The sequence below is a fragment of the Rhipicephalus sanguineus genome, chromosome 8 (assembly GCF_013339695.2).
Source record: "Rhipicephalus sanguineus isolate Rsan-2018 chromosome 8, BIME_Rsan_1.4, whole genome shotgun sequence".
NCBI lineage: Eukaryota > Metazoa > Arthropoda > Arachnida > Ixodida > Ixodidae > Rhipicephalus > Rhipicephalus sanguineus.
Window position 1 is genome coordinate 866,165 of NC_051183.1, and position 25,115 is coordinate 891,279.

Consider the following 25,115-nt stretch of genomic DNA (forward strand, 5'->3'; position numbering starts at 1 on the left):
TTCATTGTAGATCTGAAAACATACACCATTTGTTTATCAATAGCCTGCACATTACGTATGAAGCAAGGGATGATTGAACCGACATTTACTCAAGCACCGTTTTCCTTTCCCATCACTGTTACATGCACTTAACCTGTTGTAATGACTATGTGCCAATGTACTCAGGCGACAGGCAATTCTGGGCCGCATAGTTAGTACTTTACCTTCACCGATATACGTGCTAAGCCAGCGGCTGCATATTCCACATGAATATGCAGCACAGGCTGAAGCACACAGTGTCATATCCGTCGGTTCGGACATATTTGCGGAAATATACAGAGGCCGACGCCGCGGCGTTCCCACGCAAATCAACCGCACGCGGGACAGTGTGCTACAATAAATAAATATGTGGGACTTCGCAGCTTCTATGAGGCAGTGGCTGCAGTCGGCCGCTCGATCACTCTAGACAAGCAACATTCAGGCCGTACTACATCGACGGCGAACAGGGTAACGTCGTAAGAATCGATGTCCCGCAATAAACCCCGCTGCTGACAGGTTCTCTAACAGCGAAGATAACAATTAGTGTCAGTGAAACGCGCGGCAACATAAAAACAGGTTACAACTCTTACACTGAACAACATTACTACGCGCACTGGCCAAATCTTAAGTGCTCGAAAAAAGAAAAGCCTTTTAAAAACAAGTGCTGATAAGGGCGTCGGTGCACTGTTCACGCTTACCTGTATTAGCGGGTTGCTCGCCATCAAATGAGCAAATCCACTCGTTCGCAGACTTTCCTGCAGATCGGCCAGCTTTCGGGACCCTTTCAGCGCGACAATCTTCTTCGAGGACCCATGCGAAACGAGGCAAACTGGTTGCGCATCAGTCGACGTGCTTTCCATTGAAGGGCTACTAAATGGCGTGTTGTCGCTGCCGCTCTCATGAATCGCAGACGGAGATGCCGCAGAAGCAACGGAACAATCACTGCTCTCCATGGTTCGCTAGTTTCGCTCATGGAGAGAGGCCGGCGCCGATAACTCTAAATTGGCGCGAAAATTCAGTTGCCGAATCCAAAGCCTGATCCGAGAGCCATAAGCCGCCCACACCGAAACTGTTGGTGGCTTTACTTACCTGAAGGTTTATTTACGTGCAAAGCGATAGCTGGCACATGTGCACTCGCAGTTACAGCTGTCGGTTAGAGGCACTATACATGTTGTACCAAATATCACGCGTGTTTGGTATTTTAAAACGCTTTCTAAATACATTTCGAAGTGCGCAACAGCGGCCATAAGCAAAACAGCACGTTGGCGCGCGTCAGCGCAATATTGACGGCTCAGTGCAATTTCGACGGGTCCCGACCAAAATGTTGACCTTCTTCAGTGAGCACAGGAAAAATTTTCGAACATGTTGTCCGCTCGCGGCTGGCTATTGTGGCAAATGTGATCGGCCATTTTCTCGCTAAATATTCTTGTGTTTCGTGTCACGTAAAACGCTCCTTTCTGACCATGAGTTCCGCCTGCTGCTTTAGGTGCCCGCGGTGCCCGTTCTTCGCACCGAAATTCACACGTGTGATTTGGCATCTGGAAGAAATACACTCCTCAGACCCGGACTTCACTGTAACCTGCGGCATTGATGGCTGCCGAAACACTTACAAACTCGTTGGAAGCTTTCGGAACCATGTCTACCGTAAACACCAGCGGTGGATCTCAGCAGTTGACAATGATCCAGCACCTGAAGCTTCAGAAGAATTATGTGATTCCAATGAAGCTTCCAGCTTAGTTGACACAGTGTGTGCAGACGATGAAGGTGCTACTGGTCCCTCCCATTCCCCCGGTCTGCAATGTGAGCCACGTTCGCGATATGGGGCGTCGGACGAAGAGCCCTCGGACCCTCTAACTTTGCAGTGCTTCACCAGAGATTTACTCCAGAGCCTTGCCAAGATGTTCTTTAACATTTCTGAGTGTCGAAAACTGCCGTACTCAGTCTGTGACAGCTTATTTCAACAAGTTGAATTTCTGGTGCAGTCGCTCTTGAAGCGTTTTGGCAAGTGTGTTAAACAGGCACTCATAGGATGCGGTTATGCTCTTCCTGAGAATTTGACACATGTCCTCGACTGCAACTTTCTTGTAGGCCTGTTTGATGATATTCGGTCTCGGTACCAACGATCCCGCTATATCAAAGCGAACTTCCCATTCACGGAGGCACAACAGCGTGCCTATGCTGGCGACGACCAAGCTTCGTATCAGTACGTTTCTGTTGGCAGTGTCATACGTCAGTTTGTACAGTGTAGAAATGTATTTGAGCACCTTATTAGCACTGAAGTTGTCGAGAGTGACACATTATACACTTTTCAGGACGGCTCTGTTTACAAGCGTCAGATGAGCACTGTACTGCACAGCAAAAATGTTAAAGTACTTCACATTCTGCTGTACATGGATGAAGTGGAAATAGCCAATCCTATCGGCCCTGCCAGAGGTGTGCACAAGCTTCTGGCTGTGTACTACACAGTTTTGAATGTGCACCCAAAATACCGCTCTCAGCTGAATTTTTGCATCTTGCTATTCTTGCAAAGTACGCTGATGTACAGAGGTATGGCTTGGAGACTGTTTTGGGTCCATTGCTTGATGAACTAAAGGAGCTGCAAGAGATAGGGATAAATGTACATATTGGACAAAATGAGGTTTGCTTCAAGGTATTTGTTCTTGCGTGCTGTGGAGACAACCTTTCCATGAACCGGCTTGGGGGCTTTACGTGCTCTTTTTCACGGGGCTCAGTTTGTCGATTCTGCATGGCACAACATGCAAATCTTGCATCTCTTACAAGGGAAGAACTATGCCACATCAGAACGCAGCAACTTCATGACAGCCACCTCACAGCCATTCATCTCAATCCAGTTTTGTACAAAAGACTTTATGGTGTGAATGAGCCATCACCAATGAGCTGCCTGCCTAACTTCGATGTCACAACGCAGCTCCCACCGGATATTATGCACGATATATTTGAAGGAGCCTGCTCAGTTGTGATCAAGCATGTGCTCAAAGGATTATTTCAAGAAAATGTTCTTGTGCCCTCAGACTTGAGCAAAGTTGGCACATTTTGTTATGGTCGTAATGACAGACCTAACAAACCACCTCAACTTACAGAAGCCTTCCTGCAAAGCAATGCCCCTTTGAAAGGTACTGCTTCACAGAAGTGGTGCCTTTTCAGACTTTTGCCTCAAATTTTCGCTTCGAAAGTTCCAGAAGGTAACAAAGACTGGGAGGTCTACCTCCTGTTTAGAGAAGTTACAGACTTGCTCTTATCTGATCAGCTTCCGTCAGACTCTCTTGTTTATATTGAGATGAAAATTCAGGAATTCCTCCGTTCTTTCATTGATCGTTATCCAACCGTCCGCATAATCCCAAAGCTGCATTACTTGGTGCATTACCCTCGTATGATTTCCTTTTTTGGTCCACTTAAACAAATGTGGTGTATGAGGTTTGAGGCTAAACACCAATACTTTAAGAATGTGGCGTCAAAACTAAGAACTACCGAAACATCTGCAAAACACTTGCAGAGCGTCACCAAGTCTTGCAAGGCTATGAATTTGCTGAGGTTGTCCTTGACCAGGGCCACACCATGACAGGCCTGAAACCTGTGCAAAGATCTGACTTGCCTCCATGCATTGAAGAGCGTCTACCTCCAGGTAGTACATGGCAAGCCAAGTCAGTCACTATGCAGCATATTACGTACCATGTTGGAGATGTACTAGTAATGGCCAAGGGAGATGACCCACAGTTTGCTCAAATCGCTGCCATTTTTAGTGGTCAGAGCGAGGTTCTGTTCTTGTTGAACCCGATGGAACTTGTTGAGTTCAGGAGACATCGATACACATTCAGAGTGTCTAAAGGCAGTGCTGTTTGCGCAGCAATGCCAGGGGCTGAGGTATTACCCGAGTGTCTAGATCTGTACTTCGGAGGGGAAGTGGTACCGAGGTGTGAATTGGTGTTATTTAACTAAAAATGTTTCCTTGGCCTTATGTCGTAAAGGCTTTGTAAGTGTATGCCTCACAATTTCACATCTGCATATTCATTTTTGTACATTCCTGCATTGTTTCTATGTATGCAAAACCAATACGATTGTGTTACACGCTTCCCTTGCATTCTAGTCCTGTGAGGTGTTTCTAAATAAATATTTATGTGTACAGTGTTTTGTTTGTGCCGCTTGCGTCCCGCATAAATAAACAATTTAAGATCAGTTTGTTTTCTTATATGTAAGTGATTCTTTAATAAAGCATTGGATAACTTTTGCTTTAGTTGCAGCTATAGCTCGAACTTTGGCAGATTCATAGTGTTTTCTTTGGTTTCATATCCCAGTTATATGAAGGCGGAATAAAAAAGAACTCTCCTCCGGAAGTCGCTTTTCGACTGCTTTAATGGGACACTAAAGAGCAAAACGATTTTTCTCATATTAGTAAAGTACTCTTTTACAATACCAAAAACACCACGCTTGCTGCGAGAAGACGCTTAGTAAGCGAGAAAACGCGCAGAAACAAAATGTGGGTGGCGACGCTACCTTGAAGTTTCCGCACCATTCGCCGTGACGTCACATGTTTTGATGGCGCCGACTAGGGACTACGTAGTTCCTAATCGGTAAAAATGAAGTACATTGTCCTTTGAGGGGGCCATAGACTTAACATATCAAGTTTGGGGTAATTTTGTTGAGCCAATGGCGCCAAAATACGATAAATACACTTTGAAATCCGTGACGTCACGCGGGGAGATTTCGGCGCCAAATTTAAAAATGAAACTTTGAACTTGATTTTCTCCTCTATTAATAAAGCTATGGTGGCGAAATTAACGACATCAGTTCTCAGAGCACAATTTATCGATCTAAACCGATTCATTGTTTCTCTTTAGTGTCCCTTTAATTAATCTTTCCTTTGTCTCATAATTACTGCACTTCTATTAAAAACCAGGAAAAACATAACCCCCTACGCTTTCCTTGGCCCTTCGATAGGAGTGTGTAGGCCGTCACTATTATTGGCATACCCTGTTTTTAGAATCGCAATAATTCCTTGTAATTTTATATATGCACCGAATTTAAATGGCGATGCGCAGGAAAGGCGATCGCTTTGTTACGTCAGAACTGCCCGTGACAATCACGGTGCGTCGAAGCAGAATCTGCTAAGGAAAAACGGCAAGTCTTCGGAAATACACAAGTGAACCACTTATTCTTTATGTACGCTGCGATGCGTATATATGTGTTCTTTTAAACTAAATAGGCGCAAAGCCCTCTTTCGCCTCTCTGCAGGCAGAAGCGCCGAAGTGGCTTCCCCTTAATTGTATGCTGTACAGCGGCAGCAAAGGTGGAAATAGTGGTCTTCTAGTGCACAGCGCGAAAGAAACAGATAATCACCAAAACTCGCACGCAAAGGCAATGCGATGTGTTTGTGCAAGTTAGATGACTTTCCACAAGATACAGCCGCGCCGTCATTTAAAGTTCGTCGCTCTCTTGTCTGACGTAACAGAGCAGCCGGCGGGCTCGTGACTTCGATACAGTAAAAGCTCCTTAATTCGGATTTCACGGGACCCGAAAAAAATTTCTAATTAACCGAATGCCGAATTATGGAAAGTATCGAGAAAGAAATCAGCAAGTGTATATTACACAAGTGCATTTTCATTTTCTGATGAATACGTGTTAGAATTATTTTGAATGAGAGGAGTGTAAAAGAAACAATTTTCGTCATTCGCGACTTTGTTCACAATGTAACAGCGGCCCGAACCCCCTTTGTCTTGAGATCGAAATTAACGTGCTCTGAACCCATCCCTTAGTAACGTACTGCTATACCACCAACACCACCACTTGCACATGACATTCTTGTTCGCCGGAAGAATGGCCATAAACTGACCGTTCGATCGTTTCAGGGGCGTAGCCAAGGGAGGGGTTTTGCGGGGCTCAACCGCGCCCCCCCTCCCCTCTACTTCTCAATTTTACATGTGTATAAATGCATGCACACTACAAACGCACGCACAAACATGAAGAACGTATAGTTGAACTCTCTCTCCCCCCCCCCCTAAAAATAAATTCTGGGTACTCTTCGGTTCGTGCGAGTTTTATACCAGCATGCAGACCGTGGCTATAGCTCTTCAGCTTCAACACATCGCATATCTGCGGCGCTTCGTGCCAGGTGCGCTCCGAGGATCGTGTGAATAAGCTGGGTTGCGGCGAAATATGACGGAATTAACGAGAATTTGGTGCCATTAAACAATACACATGCTGACCGGGACCAGAGAACACGTTTGATTTTCCGAATTAACGGGGGTCGAAATAATGGGGTTTTACTGTATTACCATTGAAATTCGGTGACGAATACCTCACCTACGCGCAATTTTTTAGATTTTTAAAAGTGTGTAGGTCATAAATTCTGACGGCCTACAACTTTTCTATATAAGCAAGTGCACTCAAGTTGATAATCAAAATCTTAATTGAAGCGTTTTTTTTTTCTCTAATTCTCACTGATGTAACGGCTGCAAAGTGTGTCCGACTCGACGTAGAGAACGTGTGCGAAGACCACAGATCCCTCACTGTCAGCATCTATTTCCTCTGTTATTTATTTATTTTAATCTCTATGCCCATTTTTATGCCCATCACTGACTCCCCTGGAGCAAGGGAGTCATTTATTTCACCAGGAGCGCCGGCGGGAGTCTTGTGACTCCCCTTAGGAGAAAAGGTGGTCATCGTCTGCCACAAAGAGAGTCAGGCAGTCGTGACTCTCTTTTGACTCTCTTTTTTTTAAGAGTGAACGACAATGAGTAATGGCGACAGTCACGGCAAGGCACGAACTCTCTGCGCGAGCGGCGTTCTTTTTTCAAGCAACCAAAGAGGGCGACCCACTAGAAGGCGCTGGAGAGGGTAACCCATTACCATGTCCCAAGGCTTCTCTACAATTACCACGGGTACGAAAAGGGACCCGTCCGGCGACCTAACAGCTCGTCACTATGAGTGGGTCATAGTAGGCCTTGAGGCGCTCCACGTTGACAATGTCGCGCCCTCGACGGCGCATGTCCGAAGCTGGTTCGGTGGGTTCGATCAAGTAGTTGACCGGGGATGTTCGCTCGACGATCCGGTATGGGCCTTCGTATTTCGGCAGCAGTTTTGAAGAAAGGCCACTTGCAGTGGTAGGGACCGAGAGCCATACGAGCGCTCCAGGGAGGAACGTGGGTTCAGAAGTGGTGGTGCCATCGCGAATGCTCTTCTGCAGCTCTTGTTCCTGCGTCGTAAATGTCTTGGCAAGCTCGCGACACTCTTCAGCGAGCCTGGCTGTGTCAGAAATAGGCGCACACTCAGATGAATCCGGCTTGTATGGAAGTATCGTGTCGATGGTGTGCGACGGGTGCCTTCCGTACAGTAAGAAGAACGGTGAAAAACCAGTAGTGCTCTGAGGGACGGTGTTATAGGCGTAGGTGACGAAGGGCAGAATGGCATCCCAATTGGTGTGATCGGCGGTGACGTACATTGACAGCATGTCGCCGAGCGTGCGGTTAAAGCGTTCGGTTAGGCCATTCGTCTGCGGGTGGTAAGCAGCAGTTTTGCGGTGAACAGCATGGCACTCTTTCAGAATGGCTTCCACGACTTCCGATAAGAAGACACGGCCTCGATCGCTGAGAAGCTCTTGGGGTGGACCGTGACGCAGTATGAATCGGTGTAGTAGGAAGGAGGCAACATCGCGCGCTGTAGCCGCTGGGAGGGCGGCGGTTTCGGCGTAGCGCGTTAGATGGTCAACAGCGACGATGGCCCAGCGGTTACCAGCCGAAGTCAGAGGAAGTGGTCCATACAAATCGATGCCCACGCGCCCGAACGGGCGATTAGGGCAAGGTAATGGTTGTAGACCTGCTGGCGACACGTGCGTTGCAGGTTTTCGGCGTTGGCAATCGAGGCAGGAGCGAACGAACTTCTGCACGTAGCGGTACATCCCACGCCAGAAGTATCGTTGTCGAATGCGGTGGTAAGTTTTGGATACCCCAGAGTGCGCGCATTGCGGGTCAGAGTGGAAGGCCTCGGATATATCAGAACGCAGACTGCGGGGTATCACTAGTAGCCACTGGCGGCCGTCGGCGTTGTAATTGCGTCGGTGCAGTAGGTCGTCACGAACGGCGAAATGGTGGGCTTGACGACGCAACGCGCGAGTGGATGGTGTTGCCGTCGGATCAGTGAGCAAGTCGATCAGCGAGGCGATCCATTTATCCTTGTGCTGTTCGGTAGCGATGGTGTGAACGCTGATTGAAGCAACAGTTATGTGAGATACTGAGCAGGGGGCATTGTCGTCAGGCAAGGGAGAGCGCGAGAGGGTGTCGGCGTCAGCATGCTGTCGTCCGTTGCGGTACAGCACGCGGATGTCGTAGTCCTGCAGGCGAAGTGCCCAGCGGGCGAGACGGCCTGAGGGATCCTTCAATGACGACAGCCAGCATAGTGCATGATGGTTGGTGATGACATCAAATGGGCGACCATACAAATAAGGTCGAAACTTTGTAAGGGCCCATATGATCGCCAGGCACTCTTTTTCCGTGACTGAGTAATTGGTCTCGGCTCTGGTAAGCGTACGGCTTGCGTATGGCACGACATATTCGGGGAACCCTGGTTTGCGTTGCGCAAGGACAGCGCCGAGGCCTACACCGCTGGCGTACGTGTGTACCTCCGTTGGGGCCGTAGGATCGTAGTGGCGTAGTATGGGAGGAGACGTCAACAAACGACGGAGCTTTGCGAACGCGTCGTCACACTCCGACGACCACGAATTTAGGGGTCCGTTACTTGCAAGGAGCTTCGTCAGCGGCGATATGATGGTGGCAAAGTTTCGTATGAAGCGTCGAAAGTATGAACACAGTCCGACGAAACTGCGCAGTTCTTTGACGGACGTAGGTTTGGGAAATTCGGCCACGGCCCGAAGCTTGGCCGGATCGGGAAGGATTCCGTCTTTGGACACCACGTAGCCGAGGATTGTCAGCCGCCGTGCCGCAAATCGGCACTTCTTCAGATTCAGTTGGAGGCCGGCGTTGCTCAAACGTGTCAAAACATGCCGCAGACGTTGGAGATGCGTGGAGAAGTCCGGAGCGAAGACGACGACATCGTCCAGGTAACACAGGCACGTGTGCCATTTCAAGTTACGCAGAACGGTGTCCATCATGCGCTCGAAGGTCGCGGGCGCATTACACAGACCGAACGGCATGACGTTGAACTCGTACAAGCCGTCGGGTGTGACAAAGGCTGTCTTTGGTCGAGCGTCATCAGCCATGGGTACGTTCCAGTACCCCGAGCGCAAATCGAGAGACGAAAAGAATTCTGCTCCTTGGAGGCTGTCAATCGCGTCGTCGATTCGCGGCAGTGGATAAACATCCTTGCGGGTGATCTTGTTGAGCCGTCGGTAGTCGACACAGAACCGCACAGAACCGTCCTTCTTCGCAACGAGAACAACAGGAGACGCCCATGGGCTGTCGGAGGGCCGAATTACATCGCGTCGAAGCATATCGTCCACTCGCTCGTTAATTACCCGGCGTTCTGTGGGAGACACGCGATATGGACGTTGCCGCAGTGGTGGTTGGGCGCCAGTGTCGATGCGATGCGTAACAGCGGACGTGCGGCCGAGGGATGTTTGCCCGACATCGAAAGAATGACGAAATTGATCCAACAAGCTCAGAAGCTGCGAACGCTGGACCGACGTAAGGTTGTCAGCAATGGAGGGACCAAATACATCAGTAGGTGACGAATCAGACGTGGAAACAGCACTGATGGTGCGGGAACTGGTACAGTGCGAGTCATCGGGTGCGTCCAGAACTTGTGCGTCTTCAACGGGTTCCACTTTGCCGAGACATTCCCCTCGAACCAACGTAACAATGCACGGGGATGGGTTGGTAACAAAAATAGTGGTGCTGCCCTGAGTGACTCGCACGGTCGCAAAAGGTACCAGCAACCCTTTCCTAGTGCAGACGCGGGCAGATGGCGAAAGGAGTGCAATGGTGTCGGAGAGACCGGCGCAGTAGACCGACACAGCCGCTGACGAGTTTGGAGGCACTTTCGTATCGTCTGTGACGAGGATCTTGCTCACTGCCGATGGGCTGTCTGTCGGCGTCAAATGTGAGAACGGTGAGAGTTCGACTTCGGCTGGTGCGCAACGAATTACGGCGTCGTGGCGGGAGAGGAAATCCCATCCCAAGATGACGTCGTGAGAGCATGCCGCAATTATGATGAACTCGACGTCGTACAGAACGTCCTGAATGACGACGCGAGCAGTGCATACTGCTGTGGGATGAATACTCTGGGAGCTCGCGGTACGGAGGGACATCCCAGAAAGTGGCGTCATCACTTTTCGAAGTAAGCGGCAAAGTTTTGCGTCCATAACGGATACAGCGGCTCCAGTATCGATAAGGGCCGATGCGCGAACACCGTCCACAAGCACGTCGATTACATTCGATGGACTTCGCTGAGGGCTTTCACAGTTCGATAGCGTCGCAGCCCTTGCCTCCTGGACTGCGACGACTAGTTTTCCTGCTCTCGTGCGACCGAACGTGGCCGCATGGGTGACAGTGATCGACGTCGTGGAGACGGAGAGCGGCGAGTAGCTGGAGTTGGGCGTGACGTCGGCGACATAGGTGGAGGTGGGTCGTAGAATGCACGGCTTGACTGGCTGGTGACAGGTGACGCGACTCGAGGCGGCTGCACGCGTTGACAATAACGTGCCACGTGACCGGCGTAAACGCAAGCAAAGCAGATGGGCCGGTTGTCGGGGGTGCGCCATCGGTTCGCCGGGGTAGGTCCCGCCCATGTCGCAGTACGTGATTGACGGGTCGGCTGCTGAAATGACTGCATGGTGGGCTGCAGTCGGGGCCGAGGGATGGCGTCAGCATATGTAGCCGGCACACTCGCCTCAAAGAACGGAGGTCTAGCGGCGGCTTCGGCGTAACTCATTGGGGCAGCCGCAGGAATTGCTTGCGGCGTCCTGGCAACAACTGGAGGGTAACTCTGGGGCGCAGGAGCGTCTTGAGGCATGGTAGATGGCAGGGTACGGGATCGGAGCTCCAGGGGCATTGAATGGGAGCAGAGCACTCTCCACCAAATTGTTAAGGTGTTTAATAGACAGTACTTAACGACAATGAGTAATGGCGACAGTCACGGCAAGGCACGAACTCTCTGCGCGAGCGGCGTTCTTTTTTCAAGCAACCAAAGAGGGCGACCCACTAGAAGGCGCTGGAGAGGGTAACCCATTACCATGTCCCAAGGCTTCTCTACAATTTATTTATTTATTTAATCACTTATTCTTTCTTTCGCATTCTTCAGCGCGGTGGCGCTGCAAAAGCACCGCTTGTTCGCAGCATGCCGAATCGCTGGGAGCCGTGTTGTCATTCTTACCATTTGCGTGATGAAACATATAAACGGTTCCCTTTTCAAGACCAACTCGTTCTGTTTTTCCTGCCAATTTGTCATTTCGTGAACACCAGCGAACATATTTATACCCTATAAATCGAGGCGTTACAGGTGGTGCTCTTGCAGCCCCACCGCGCTGAAGAATGCGAAAAAAAAAGAATAAATAAATAAATAGTTAAATAAATAAAAAAACAGATAAATAAATAAATAAACAACTCCATACCCTTCAGAAAGGTTGAAGTCGAAAAGGCGCCCCAGCTTTCACGTCCCTCAGTCGTGTGGTCGACTGCCCGGCTGTCCTCTACTGATCAGCCTATGTGAGTATGCATGCGCCTCTGGTACTGTCCTGAGATTTTTTTGGCTCAGTCGCACAGCTCAAAGCGAGCGTTTAGCGCTATGTGAACAAGCACAAGAAAAAAGTTTAGCTATAAGCGGAACTTTCGGAGTATGGAAGATATCGATGACGCCTTGTTCAAGAGTCTTGTGACAGAAGAAGCTCTCAGTCTTGGAAACTGTTTCAGCCTCTTCAAACAGATCGCTGTAAAGTGTACAGATGCGTCTGTGTCTGTTAAAAATTGAGTTCCTGAGCAAAAAACGCTGCTGAAGAGCTAGACTTTGTTATTTACTCAGCAGCGATTTCTCGCCTGTAGCTGGCGGCGAAAGGGGAAACGTCGTTGTCCGACGTCCTACGCCAGGCGCAAGAAGGCAGAGATCGTCGATGCCGTCTGCACGACACTTTCTGCGTGGACCCAGTCTACCTTCAATGCCTCTATCGCTTCCTGTGCGCATTCGGGCTGAATAAACTGCTGCATGCGAAATCCCGACTCGAGTGTGCATCTAGACCAACTTTTCCCGATAACTGCTCTCGCGAGGAAAAATACTACGAAGGCTTCAAACACGCATATATACAATCTTGCAGTTTAAAGCAGCTCTCCGTCTTCTTTATGTCGATGTGTTGTTTAGTGAACACGAGAGAACGTACTGAAGACCCAAAAGTCATGACAATAGCAACTATAGAGCTACATGATTGCAGAATTATGGGTATAAGCGCTAACGTCAATTCGGCCACAATTGTGTCTTCGTAACTCTGATCTCACAAAAATAATGCGACATGTTTTTACAGATTAAGTTAGAGCACGTGCTTGGCTTTATTTCTGGTGATTTTTTAAAATCTAAGTGGGCCTTCTTTTTTAAATTGAATGTCACAATATTGCATTTTTTAAGACATTCCTTAAGTTATGCATTTTTTGTTCACGTTTCTTCTTGGCAATAGTATTTGATACGGTTGTTAACCTAATAAATGGGAACACTCGGGAAAATTTTGGAAGTTCTGACTATTATAGATGCGGAGAGAAAAAAATCTGAAATTCCAGCATTATTGAACAATGTGCAGTGTATGAGATTTTTTTTAAAATACTAGCAAGAAAGCTGCAAGATAACAAAATTTTGTAAACGCATGTCACTGAAAGTATGTCAAGAAAAAAGCTAGATTCACAGCTACGATAGTTATTTTGTAGGATCGCGTGAAACAAGATTTTCGCGCAGTAAGTAAAAAGCGGTTCTAGCTCAGTGGAGACTTCCGAATGTTTTCGACTAAGGCAACATTATTTTTTTCGCGAAAAGTAAGAGTGCTTTCATGGTCCTGGAGACTCGGTCAGCGAAATAGATTTTTTTCGGTGAAATGAAAGGGTCGGCGAACATGCACCGAAATTCTTGTGTGGAGGTAAAGCCGTGCGGAGTGCGTCAAAAACCTTGGTGTATGCGTCACAGAAGGCGAGTATGTGCCAAGCAGCTACTAGCATAGCACAGCCAAGCAAGGTATGACAAAGGGACGTGAGGATGAGGAGGAGTCATCTGAAGGTGAGGAGGACATAAAGGAGGAGGGGAGAGGTTAAAGGGGTACTGACACCTCTTTTCGAAGGCGAGTTTACTCCGCCACAAAAGTCTCCTGTATGCAGAGACGGCTCTGAGCAAGTGTGAAGCTCATCAAAGGCTGATAAGATACTTTATTTTGATATTAAAGTCAATTTCTCCACGGCGCACCTACCGACATCGACACTAGCTTGATATTAGCTATAGTGCCAATTCTGGTGACTTGACGCAGCAGTTCTGATGACGTTAGGTACCAAAACTTCCAAGGTGGCCGCTTGTGCGTCACGAAAACATTCAAAATGGCCGCTTGTGCGGCACCAACGGAGCCACGGTGCAGAGCGGCCGTGGAAACGTCACTATATATTGTGCGAGCACGTGACGAGGAACTCACACCGTGTTGTGGCGTCAGGGTACAGTAGGAACCGAAACTAGTTTTTAAAACATACTGTAATTACTCTTTCAGGGTGCACTCGCGCTTAGCGCTACCATTCTGGGCTCTTCAGGGCTTGAACTTTCATTTGATCAAAAACAGGACTGAAAATTTTCGTGTGAGTACCCCTTTAAGGCATGGCATACCGTATTTACTCGAATGTTGACCCTCGTGTTACAATTGAATACTGCAATGCTATTTTGTTTCTTCCTGGGCGCAATGAAAAGTCACCCCTCTCGTTAGAATCGTGGTTGTGTAACGACCAAGTAAATACGGTAGCCTTGTTTAGCAAAGGGATGGGAAAAGGAAATGACTATGAGGAGGAGTGACGTAAGGGTGAGGAGGAGGGAATGAGGTGGTCACAGGGAAAGCCATTGCATAGCCATGTGCAGTACAGCATAGGAAGTGGTGGGAGAGAGAAGTGAAGTGTGGAGTTATGTGGTGGTTTAGAGGAGGGAAAGGAGGAGAGAGGGCAATATGGAAAGAAATAGAGACAGGAAGAAGAAGATGTAGAAAGAGATAAAGAAAAACAAAGATGAAAGAAAGAAGCAAGCGAGGAGAGTTTTGGTCTGCGCAAGGTCTACGACGGACGAAGACGAAGGAACACATGAACAACTAAGCACTGGCCCTGTTGTTCATTTGTTCTTTCGTCTTATTTCCGTCCTGCTGTTCAACCTTGCAACGAGGAGACAAAGAAAAATGATGAAATGGCTTCATCTGCATTCGCAAGGCGGTGGCACTTGCTTGCCAGTTCCGCTGCTTACTGTTATTTCGCTCGTGTGGAAGTAGCTTTAATTTTTTCGCGATGCGCGTTCCCACGCAGGAAACACTACTACATTCATGCCAACACACTTCGATCGCCATTCTCCTGGCACGCCGTCGTTACGTGCGTTGGCTGGGACTTTATGGTGGTGACGAAAAAGAGTGGCCGCGCACATGGTGGCAGCAAGGTTAGCAGCGCCGTAGCCGTCGTTGGGTCACCTGAAGAAGAGCGCATGTACAATTACCAGCTGCGCCTTTGCGGAAATCATCACCGGCTTACATGGGAAGCCAATGTGCAAGGGATAAACTCCCTTGCCCATTGCATCAAACGTGGAGAGTGCCTCGAGTTGGACGTCAGCTCAGCGGAGCACCTGCGGAACGGCGGCGACCTGATCTTCGAGCTCACGATCTACACTGCTTAACTGCAGTCATGAGGAAATGTAAAAGACAGTTCAAGAGGCAGCGAAATTAAAAGCGGGATAACCTCAACCTGCTTCTCATTAAAAGCATCTTCTTCTTCTTGATTCCTCGCGTTACATCGCAGAAGCAGAATGAACAAAAAAGAAAGGAAAAGAACGGAAGAAATTGGGCGTCTGCTGATGAAAACAGTGCTGTCGTCTGCTCATCAACGCTGCCAAAGGCGCACGCTGCGTGTTCACCCACCTCTCGGCGATTGCGCTTTTTTAGGGGCGAAAAGGAAATTTTTATTTTTCCTCTATAAGTACAGGGCACTGGTTCCACACAGAGTACGGTTCCACAATCGATTTGACAATGGGTTACATCGGCACAGGTTCCACAATAAAGTGACACACAATATTTCACATTTTCACAGTCAATGTTTTAGCACTCGTCACACCACAAGACATGGCAGTGGGATTTATGTAGTTCGTAGACCTTGTATGGGGGCACAAGTGAGCGTAACTCTGTTATTGACAATTTTTACAAATGCGCATGACCACCGTTTCAAGAATTATTCCTCGCCCAAGAGGAAAAATTCTGTGTCCAAGTGATCTAATACAAGATTGTACATTCGCATCAGCAGCAGCCACTGGTTTTAGCGAGCCTTTGCCTGCTTGACTGCTAATCCCCTGTTTTCCCACAACGTAAACATCCCGGCGGCCAACACTAGTCGTGCCAGTGCGCCGTTGGGGCACCTGCCTCTTTTAACAAACCTTTCTACACCCAATGGGTGGTACGCCTTGTCTACGAGGGACCAGAAAACCTTGGCCACGCGGCAGGCTATCAACGCGTGTTTGTTATCTTCGTGTTTATGGCAGTGCACGCACTGCTCCGAACGAACGTAATGCCACTTGTACATCCGGTCCGCCGTAGGCAAGACGGACCACCCGAAACGCCACACCACATCCTGAATGCTGCCAGGCAGCCAGCTAGGGGTCAACAAGACGCACGGGAACCCTGGGTTCTTAGCCTCGCAACCAGAGTTCACCAATAACTCCTGTGCTAGTTCTGTATTTCGGCACTCCAGGAAAGGAGTGTCCAGGTTCAGTTGGGCAATGTGCTTGTATATTCCCATCACATGCCTATAGAAGGGCGTCGGGTTTATCGCCTTCGGCCGCGGGGGCTGCGTCTGCAAAAACAGACGGCTCTGGACTCCTAGGAAGTACGTCGCCAGTTTCCTGGCAGGGTGCTCCTCAGGTAACTGCAAAACCCTGAGGGTCGTTTTCAGAGCGTAGGGTTCTGCCAAGACGACGGCCGAAGGGATATTCCATCCGCACCTCTCGCGAGGCAAGCCTAACTGTTCGTATTTAACCAGGGGGGTCTTTGAATTCCAGAAAAATCTTATAAACTGAGACTTTACCTTACGTGCAACCTGATAAGGCATAACTAATGAATTTGACAAGAACCAGAGGCGACCTGTAAAGACGCCCATGAGTAAGTAACGGCGTACGTAGTATGGGAAGTTAAACTCCAGGGCCCTTGTGACCTGCTGTTTTAGCTCCTTCACCTCCTCCGTAGCGGTAAAACTGTCACTTTTTTTTAGTCGACAACAAAATATTTTCTCTTTGGGAGGCTTCTAGTAGTTGGACAAGCAAAGTGGAAAATTGGGCCAGTTGGTGATTCATGATCACCAACTGGCCCAATTGTCCCCGTCTTCTTGTGGTCCGTGTAGTCTACCGCGCAGTGTACTTCGATCGGTAGTTGGACGTTATTACGAGTATGTCTGCACAGCTGTTGGAGAAAATGTTTCTTTAGCCAGGATGATTCTATCGCAAGATTCGTAACTACGTAATATAGATTTGTTTCTATTGATCAAAAAATTTGTTATTAGTAGTACACTGTACGCGTTGCAAACTCTTCCAACTCACCCGATACTTAGTAATCTCCCTAAATAGCTGACCGCCACTCCTCATGAATGAGAATAGTGTTGTTATTTTGGTTATTTACATATTCTTTAATACGAATGCTCGCCTGAAAAGGATACCGTACATTCTACTTGGATGCACTTCTTTCTTAAATGCGAAGCATTTCTTAGCAAACCTAAGGCACTTTGGCGGTTTCTATCTATCTATCTATCTATCTATCTATCTATCTATCTATCTATCTATCTATCTATCTATCTATCTATCTATCTATCTATCTATCTATCTATCTATCTATCTATCTATCTATCTATCTATCTATCTATCTAGCCGCCTACGTCTGCGTGCTCTCAAGATCGCCTCCTTAACTTGGTGTAGACCAAAATTGTCATGGGAGGGTAAAAGGATTAGACGAATGTGATTGTCTGGTCATCACATGAACACGTGAAAATCCTGTCGCGTACGTCGCCAGACCCTTTCCTCCAGACACGTGTGGCACATACCCGTTTACCCAGGGCCGCGATGTACGGGTATGCGCCGCAGGTGAATGACAGTTTTTATCTAACCAGGAACGGTGAGAACAGACATTGGTAATTTAAATACGAGAGCATTAAGAAAGACCAACGTCGGCAGCGTTTACCCGACGAATGGAAAGAATAAAAATTAGGATCCCAGCAGGAATCGAACCCAAGCATTCTGTGTGACAGTCAGGTATTCTACCATAGAGCCACGCCAGGTCTATAAACTGGTTTGGAAACACAGCCTATGCAGGCGTAATGTCGTTGTATACGTCAATTGTGGTCGTGGTGCCGGCTAATTTTACAAGAAAGGAATAATCACTATGTATGTACTCCTACGATACAGGCGTCATATCAGATTAACGTCCGTGGTTACAGTATTGGCTCTGCTTTTATACCAGTCTAATAAACATTACATTTGTATTCCCATGATTAAGCAAGCTATATTGAATCATGGCTAGACCCGGAGGAATACATTAACGAAAGTTACGTATGATATTCACAAGATTGCACCATAAAGTGTACTTAGTTTCGATAATACTAACAGTAGTACTCTAACGTGAGGGCTGACGTTACGTCACACCATAAGTTACCTTTTAAACGCCAGTGTTGTCGACGTGCCTGATAAGCCCACGATGTGCACACAGCTACTACATTTACAAAAACACGTCGATTTACCTCGTAACCATTGGCTCAAAGCCGTAAAACACAGCATAGAAGTACTCGCTGACTGCTTCGCATGAAACCGATTCCCACAACGCGTGGGATCTGCCGACTTTTTTTATTATATGCCTCTAAATTTTTATTTCCTTTTCTTTTTGACATTTTGTTCGTCCTCTCAGTGTAACCGTTATTACTTAGGTTACCTATCGTCGACCGATTACAGAGCCGTTCCCGTAGTGGGTGCGTGCCTCGTAGTGGAAGCTCGTGAGCATCACGAAGAGGACGGCGGAGAGCGCAAGGCCAACGCCCGGCCCCGGTGAGCCGCGCGGGTAAGCCAAGCGTTTGCTTCTACGTATTTAAGAGTGTGCAAGTTGTCAAAGCTAAATGGCTCCTTATCGTCATAGAGAACGAGAACCTTGCATTAAGCTCGTTATAGGAATTGCCAGGAGAAAAGCGGTAACAAGAGCACTGCCAAGAGCGTTAGGCCTAAGAGATGTTCTTTTTGTTTCCATACTGTGCTTGTAGGCGGCGGCTCAACCTTCGCCCTGATCACAATAATGGAAGGTAGGCAACATAGAGAGAACAGAGCAAGCTATTAAATTCTCATTTAAAAGCAGGAACTGGGTGTGAGCATTTCCAAGCCCGTATATAAGGTGGATCGAAGCATCGCTGTTTAACTCTGACAAAGAATGGCTCTTGGCTTGCAGACTCGCCACTAAAGATTTCTTCATCGGGTTACTAAGGCAAACTAAAACGGTTCTGAACATCGGTGAAATCAATTTTCGAATTGGGCAGTAAATATTGGGCTTGGGCGACAAGATTCGTGATGAGGTTGTATATGGGTCAACTCGTTTCTCGAATTGAAAAAGTCAGATTTGGACTGGGCCACCCTAATTATGGGCAGTGAGACAAGTCCATTTCGGGAGTGGGTCACGTCATTACCCAGAACGTCTCAACCGAATTTTCTGCATGGGCCAGGCCCAGTGGCGTAGGCAGCGGGGAAGGGGGGTACAGCCGGCCCATGCCCCCCCCTCCCCGAATTTTTTTGTTATGGCATACAGAGCCCAAAATGACACTTGACCACATCTGCCTGCCCGGCCGCCACTTCAAATCAAGGAGGTGCCCCCTCCCCGAAAAAAATTTCTGCCTGCGCCCATGGCCAAGCCATTTTACACACGAGTCCTAATAGACTTAACCAAAGCACTCGACCAAGGTTGCGTTGAGGTGAACTTTCAGGTTGGCCTTGATATGTCATAGAGATGCTCCATGTGCTATACCATGCACTGTTATTCAGAATCTGCTGGGCTATTTCCAACTTGTAAACTGCTTGTTGCGCCGCCATGCCTTTCCATTCCCCACCGAGTGCAGCTTTAATCGCGTGTTCCTTTGCTGACATGTGTGCAATATTGAAAGGCAAGGTACATATGCTTCGACTCGAAAATTGTGATCAACGAAAATCGCAGTGTCCGATGGCAAAATTTTTTGTACGCCATGGACAAATCTACATTATGTGCATGTTGTCGAATACCTCCATACCTCCGTATTGGGCTCCGGCAAACAGGCGAGGTCGTATCAGCCCGTTCGAGCTAATGAGAAATACTGCGTTTCTTCATTCCCGCGATGGCAAGCACCTTTTGAACGTATCATACACTTGATCTGCGCAACATTTACACGTTCCTGTCGCTTCTTTTGGGTCGAAAACTTGAGCTTTGTTGTGTCGCGGATAATCTGATCGCGGACGCGTTCCACGTACGTCAGTCCTAACTTGCATCGTACGGCGTTCTCCTTAAGGACGGTCATGTAGTCCAGGAAACTCTCTCTGGGGAGTTCTTGTGAACTCGTGGCGTTCGACTAGCAGATTGATGGACGCGGCGAAAAGCCGTTCAAGCTTCACAATACTGTCAAACTTCGAAGCGGCTGTGACGAAGAATCAGGGTCAGACGCCCGCGCGGACGCCGCGTTGCTTTTCTCATTTCAGGCATCTTCCTCTGCATCGGCGAAGAGCTTGCGGCGAAGAACCAGCAGGCTTATCATCGCCGAGGCGCGTCGCGCGTCGTTCAAGTCGCTGCCGCCTGCGACCTCGAGGTGAGCCCGGAACATTTTCTTCCAATTAGGCTGCGGAATCAGAGGCGGCCCAAGTAATTCCAGAAAGACAGGCAGATGGTCCGAGAGAGCCATGCCGACAGGAGAGGTAGCAGAAGTGCAGAGCGAACAGAGAGTAAAGGCCTAGGTGGTAGCTTGTGAAAACCTGCGCACAAAGGATGCTAGGCCTCGCGACGCCAGGCGCGTCCGACAAGTCAGAAAAAAACGGGATTCACTGAAAACTCACGGGTTCTTTCTGTCACGGCCGGAACCGAGGCGAAGAACTTCCTTGTCGCCATGTTGTGTCGGCTACCGGCCGCCGACACAATAAGCTCCATACCAAATTTGTGACAGATTCCGTCAACCATGCAGGGCCAAAAGTAACATAGGAGGAGAACAATTACGAATTTTTAATTCTTAGTATTCCTAATACATGGCGTATATAGCAGACCAAAGCAACCAGCGGTCCTAACAAAATTCACCTAATTTGGCTCTTTCGCAAAGCTAAGCGGCAGGGACGTCGCGGCTATATGGGAGGAGCTTATCGGTTGTAACCGTCTGCAACTACGCCCGCGGTTGGCCACGTTAGCAAGTGCCTCTTCCAGGGGGTTGACAGCGAATCAGAGAGGCTGTATCGACTCATCTGAGCCAGTCAGAAGAGAGAGAAAGGCAAAGTCACATTGTGGAAGTCTGTTACAGCCTTCACTCAAAAGCCTTGAGCGTATGGCCCTGTTCAAGCCGGTGGCTTGTTCTGGAGGAACCCGTGCGCGTGTGTAATCGCCCGATTGTGATGGAATGTCAGGTTTGGGCCCAGGACCGCTAGCCAAGGAACAACCGAACCACGAGTGCACAGGAACACGCGAAAATATATTTGCAGGGAAAAACGCAACTATTAATGAGTATATCTTAAGATAGTATCACACAGGCAGTCCTCGCAGTACTCAATGTCTCTCTGAATGAGAAGACTCTCGCCGTGTATCGATGGGGCCTGTTGGACGCCGACGTCGATCACTCTGGGACGGCATGCCGTCTGGCTCGTTGACGTCCTCAACGTCACTCAGTCCACATCATGACACGGCCTTCTGCCGGAGCAGCAGTAGTAGGGTATAGCTTGGCAGCTCAGCAGCAGAGCAATAGCCCTCACCCACCACGTTATTCCCGGCAGGACACTGAGGTCGGCATCAGAATAGACCGACGCTGGGTTAATAGACGTCAGACTCACGAGTTTCGAAGAGACGCAGCGCCGCCTGTCGGAACAGTTTTGGGTAGTACAAGGTCCGATTCTTTTGCACAGTTTGCTGTGGAACCAGGTGCAGCTAGCGAGTGCGAAACAACGATTGAGCTTAATATTGCGTGTGTTTGCGCATTTATCACTCAGAAAGAGAGCTATGAACTTCTTTCTGCTAGTCTGACGCGCCACCGAGCCACCATGAAGTGCTTGTTGGATCACTCGCCAGAACGACGGCGGAAACAAAAGCAGACGCGACAGCTCCGCGCGCTACAAAGAAACGCCGCAGTCGACGCTGCTCTTACGCGTTTTGAATAGCCTAGGACGTAAAGGACTGAATAACAACGTTCAGTTTTAGATTTTCATAGCTGTCGTACGAAGTAGAAAGGCGAGAGCGTTGGATACGGGCCGTTGCGAACGTGTTGGGTAAGCGAATTGCTCGTGTTCTCTAAAGCCGGTCGCATGGGAAAGTCTGACAATGTGGCTTTGCCGCTATTGTCTTGCGTAGCCCTGACGGATAACCGTGGTAATCTTGACTGTGAAGCTCAGCAGAGCCTCTGTCGGCGGTGCGTGCCGTGTAACGCGGAGTGAACAGCTAGATGCAGACTGAAGACGCGTGACATCGCCTGATTCCCATAATCTGAATTGGTCGTCACCACACAACATCGCGCACGTACGTTTTGAAGGCTCAGAGTTCAGCTTTTACCTACCAAATGATAACACGTGCGTCCTACAAATAAATTACAAAATGTGGTCGTCACCACCTTCAGGTTTGTTTTACCTGTGGCCTCTGCGGTTTCCGTAGCTTATATCGGAGGCCATGCTTTTTCCTTTTGTTGTACCCAGTGTAAGTGAACGCGCACGCATACCCATTAGGAGTACATACAAACGGAAGACAACCGTCAACAAAGCATTAGAGAATTCGTAATAAAATAATCCAACCCACGGGGAACTAGAGTTGAAGGGACAATGCAACTGAAAAAGCGATTCAATTCGTCCCTGATAAAGTAGCTTTACACCACTGATCGTAAGATAAGCTGATCGTGTATGTGCTTCATCGCACTGACATAGTCTATACACACAAATTTAATGCATTTAGGCGCCAAAGAACTCAATGTCGCGCGAGTTGCAGCGCGCCGAAACAACGGATACTTCTTTTGCATTGTACCCACAAATCGCTTTGATGAGCTTCCCACTTCTCTGAAGCGCGGAATTGGCAAAAGAAGCTTTCCAGGTCTTTAATTTTCAAGAAACCGTGCCTCCACACTAACGAAAGAGGGGGTTTTATTGTGGCCTATGCACATTCGCTCGCGGACTGCTCGCGTTGCACTACCCAGTTATTGCCAGGGCGACGATGAGAGCGCTGGTGGCGGTGTTATTCGCAGCACCGGCTGGAAGTCTGTCATCGACTTTGCCTGCTTCAACGAGGTGCGTCAGTTCTTCTGTGCATTACAACGTCAAGGCGCCACCAATGATCGGCATGGAGCCCCAAAGTGAACAAGCCGCTCGCTCGAACGATGGACTCAGGCAAGGTAAATCTGCGCGATACTGGTTATTTCTTGTACAAAGTCAGGATAATTATGCCCACAGGGCAACAAATATACTCATAAGTTTAATATTCGATTTTTGATTAGTCGGTCAATCGATTGAAATAAGTAATTTCTCAGTATCCATTCTAGATTGCCACCTTTTCATTCATTTGCAGCACTTGATGTTTTGATCAATTCAATTAAAACAGTTTGACGGCTGTTTGCGAATAACTACACAAACTCCCTTTCTGAGAAGTTCCCTAAGACAACCATTTATCTCAGAGCCCTCGATTGACTGCACCTTAGGGACGCCAAAGACAAAATATTTCTGGTTCCGGGGTGTCTTCCATCTACCCTGTGAAGAGGTGTGGTTGCAATGATTTTGATGATAAAGATAATTTCTTCAACATTTAACGAAGTATACCTACCCGAACGATATTGTCAAAGGTTATTGTTGGCTGACATCACTTGCTGATCTTAGCTAAACATCGATTATTGTTGACTAAATGATGGTCACTATCAGGTAGTGTCTAACGTCTATTGGCGGCGAGGACATACCGTGGCGACGTCTGCCGGAATCTCTCTGTCACGTGTAAAACGATATCACGTGGTACCGGGCTGCACGAAGTGTTCGACGTCTCCAGTGATTCAGGCTGTTCAGCCGCGGCTTTGTTCGCTTTGCAAGCATTGAATGTGTTTGTATTAGCTGCGCAAGAACCAAGAGTGCTTGCTAACAAAAGTCTAGCGGCCATCGTCGTCTTCGTCGGCTATTAATTATGGTGCGCACAGGCGCATGGGCATGCGCACGCTCCTCGTTCCTCGTGCTGCGGCCTGCGAGGAAAAGAAAACGAAAACAAAGAATAGTCTTCTTCTGCTCCAGAACGGTCTGAACGGTTCCCTGGTTTTTACGCTCGCCGCCACACGCATTGTTATAGTGGACCTAGCCTCAGTCCCTATAACGTGGTGACCCGGACGTGATCGCAGGGCGAGCACTACATCAAGGACGCGACCACAAGCGACAGACCGACGATCGGCGCAGAGGGCATCGCCACGGTGCAGATTCACCTGCCGTCGTTTTGGCCCCAGAATCCTGCAGCCTGGTTCACGCACGTGGAGGCCATCTTTGTCCTTCGGCGCATTACCTCGCAACAAGCAAAGTATTGCCACGCTGTCTCCGCGCTCTCAACGGAAGTGCTTGCAGAGTTTCACGACCTTGTGTGCACGCCCCATGAAACCACACCTTATGACCACTTTAAAACGACGGTGCTGCAACGCAAGTCTGTGTCTGTACGCAGGCGTCTCCAGCAGCTTCTCAACGAAGAGGAGCTCGGCGACCGGCGACCGTCAGAACTGCTACGTCGCATGCAGCAGCTTCTCAGTGGCTGTAAGTTGGATGTAAACAGCCCGCTGCTGCGAGAACTGTTTTTCCAGCGCCTGCCACAGAATGTAGTCCTTGCCTTGGCTACCGCACCTGACGACCTGCCCCTCGACAAGCTGGCGGAGCAGGCCGATCGCGTCGCTGACTATGCAGTAGGAGGTACTGTGGCTACGGCATCTAGCGTTCCGTTGTCGCAACTCGAGGACCGGCAGTCTCGCCTGGAGCAACTGATCGACGACCTCGCCGAGACTGTTAATGCCCTACGGCCACCGTCTCACCCTCGTCGACGAGACCGCGATTACCGTCCCAGATTGTCTCCGAGGTCTAGCTCCCGTTCCGGTCCTCGTCGACGCGTCTACTGCTGGTATCACAGCAACTTCGGTGCCAGCGCGCGTCAGTGTCGTCCTCCTTGCAGCTGGCAGGGAAACGTACCGCAGAGCCACTGATGGCGGCCAGTGACTCTTGCCATACGACAAGCCGCCTGTTCTGCGTCACTGACAGGATTGCCGGACATCGATTTCTCGTGGACACAGGTGCAGAGGTCAGTGTCGTTCCTGCCACACGACTCGACCGGCAGCACTCTACGCAGACTGCTCCCCTTCAAGCAGCCAACAACTCTGCCATCAATACATATGGTCAGCGCTCTCTCACCATCGATTTGGGTCTCCGACGCACCTTCCGATGGGTATTCGTTGTTGCAGATGTACGCATGACCATATTGGGTGCTGATTTTCTGATCCACTTTGCCCTCAGCGTTGACCTCCGGGCACGTCGACTCGTCGACACAACGACCAGGATGTCCATACAAGGCATCCTCGCACCTCCAACATATACCACTGGAACGGCGCCACAGATACCGGCATCTCTGTTCGCCTCAATTCTAGCAGACTTTCCAGCCATCACGAAGCCTTCCAACCTTGAGCTGCCTGTACGTCACAACGTCACGCATCATGTGGTCA

At 48.8% G+C, this 25,115-nt stretch overlaps 1 protein-coding gene across 1 annotated transcript; it reads left to right on the top strand.

Annotated features, from left to right (window-relative positions):
* Window positions 1-19,801: 19,801 nt before the first annotated feature.
* Window positions 19,802-24,602, top strand: LOC119402486 (uncharacterized). The gene is made up of 3 exons (XM_037669635.1): window positions 19,802-19,874; window positions 19,918-20,024; window positions 23,763-24,602. The coding sequence occupies exons 1-3, from the start codon at window positions 19,802-19,804 to the stop codon at window positions 24,600-24,602; spliced, it is 1,020 nt and encodes a 339-aa protein (XP_037525563.1).
* Window positions 24,603-25,115: the final 513 nt, after the last annotated feature.

Coding starts and splice junctions, on each gene's coding strand:
- LOC119402486 (XM_037669635.1), top strand. CDS start 19,802: ATGGACGCGGCGAAAAGCCGTTCAAGCTTCACAATACTGTCAAACTTC. Junction 19,875..19,917: donor GGCTGTGACGAAGAATCAGG/GTCAGACGCCCG, acceptor TTCTCATTTCAG/GCATCTTCCTCTGCATCGGC. Junction 20,025..23,762: donor CTGCCGCCTGCGACCTCGAG/GTGAGCCCGGAA, acceptor ACGTGATCGCAG/GGCGAGCACTACATCAAGGA.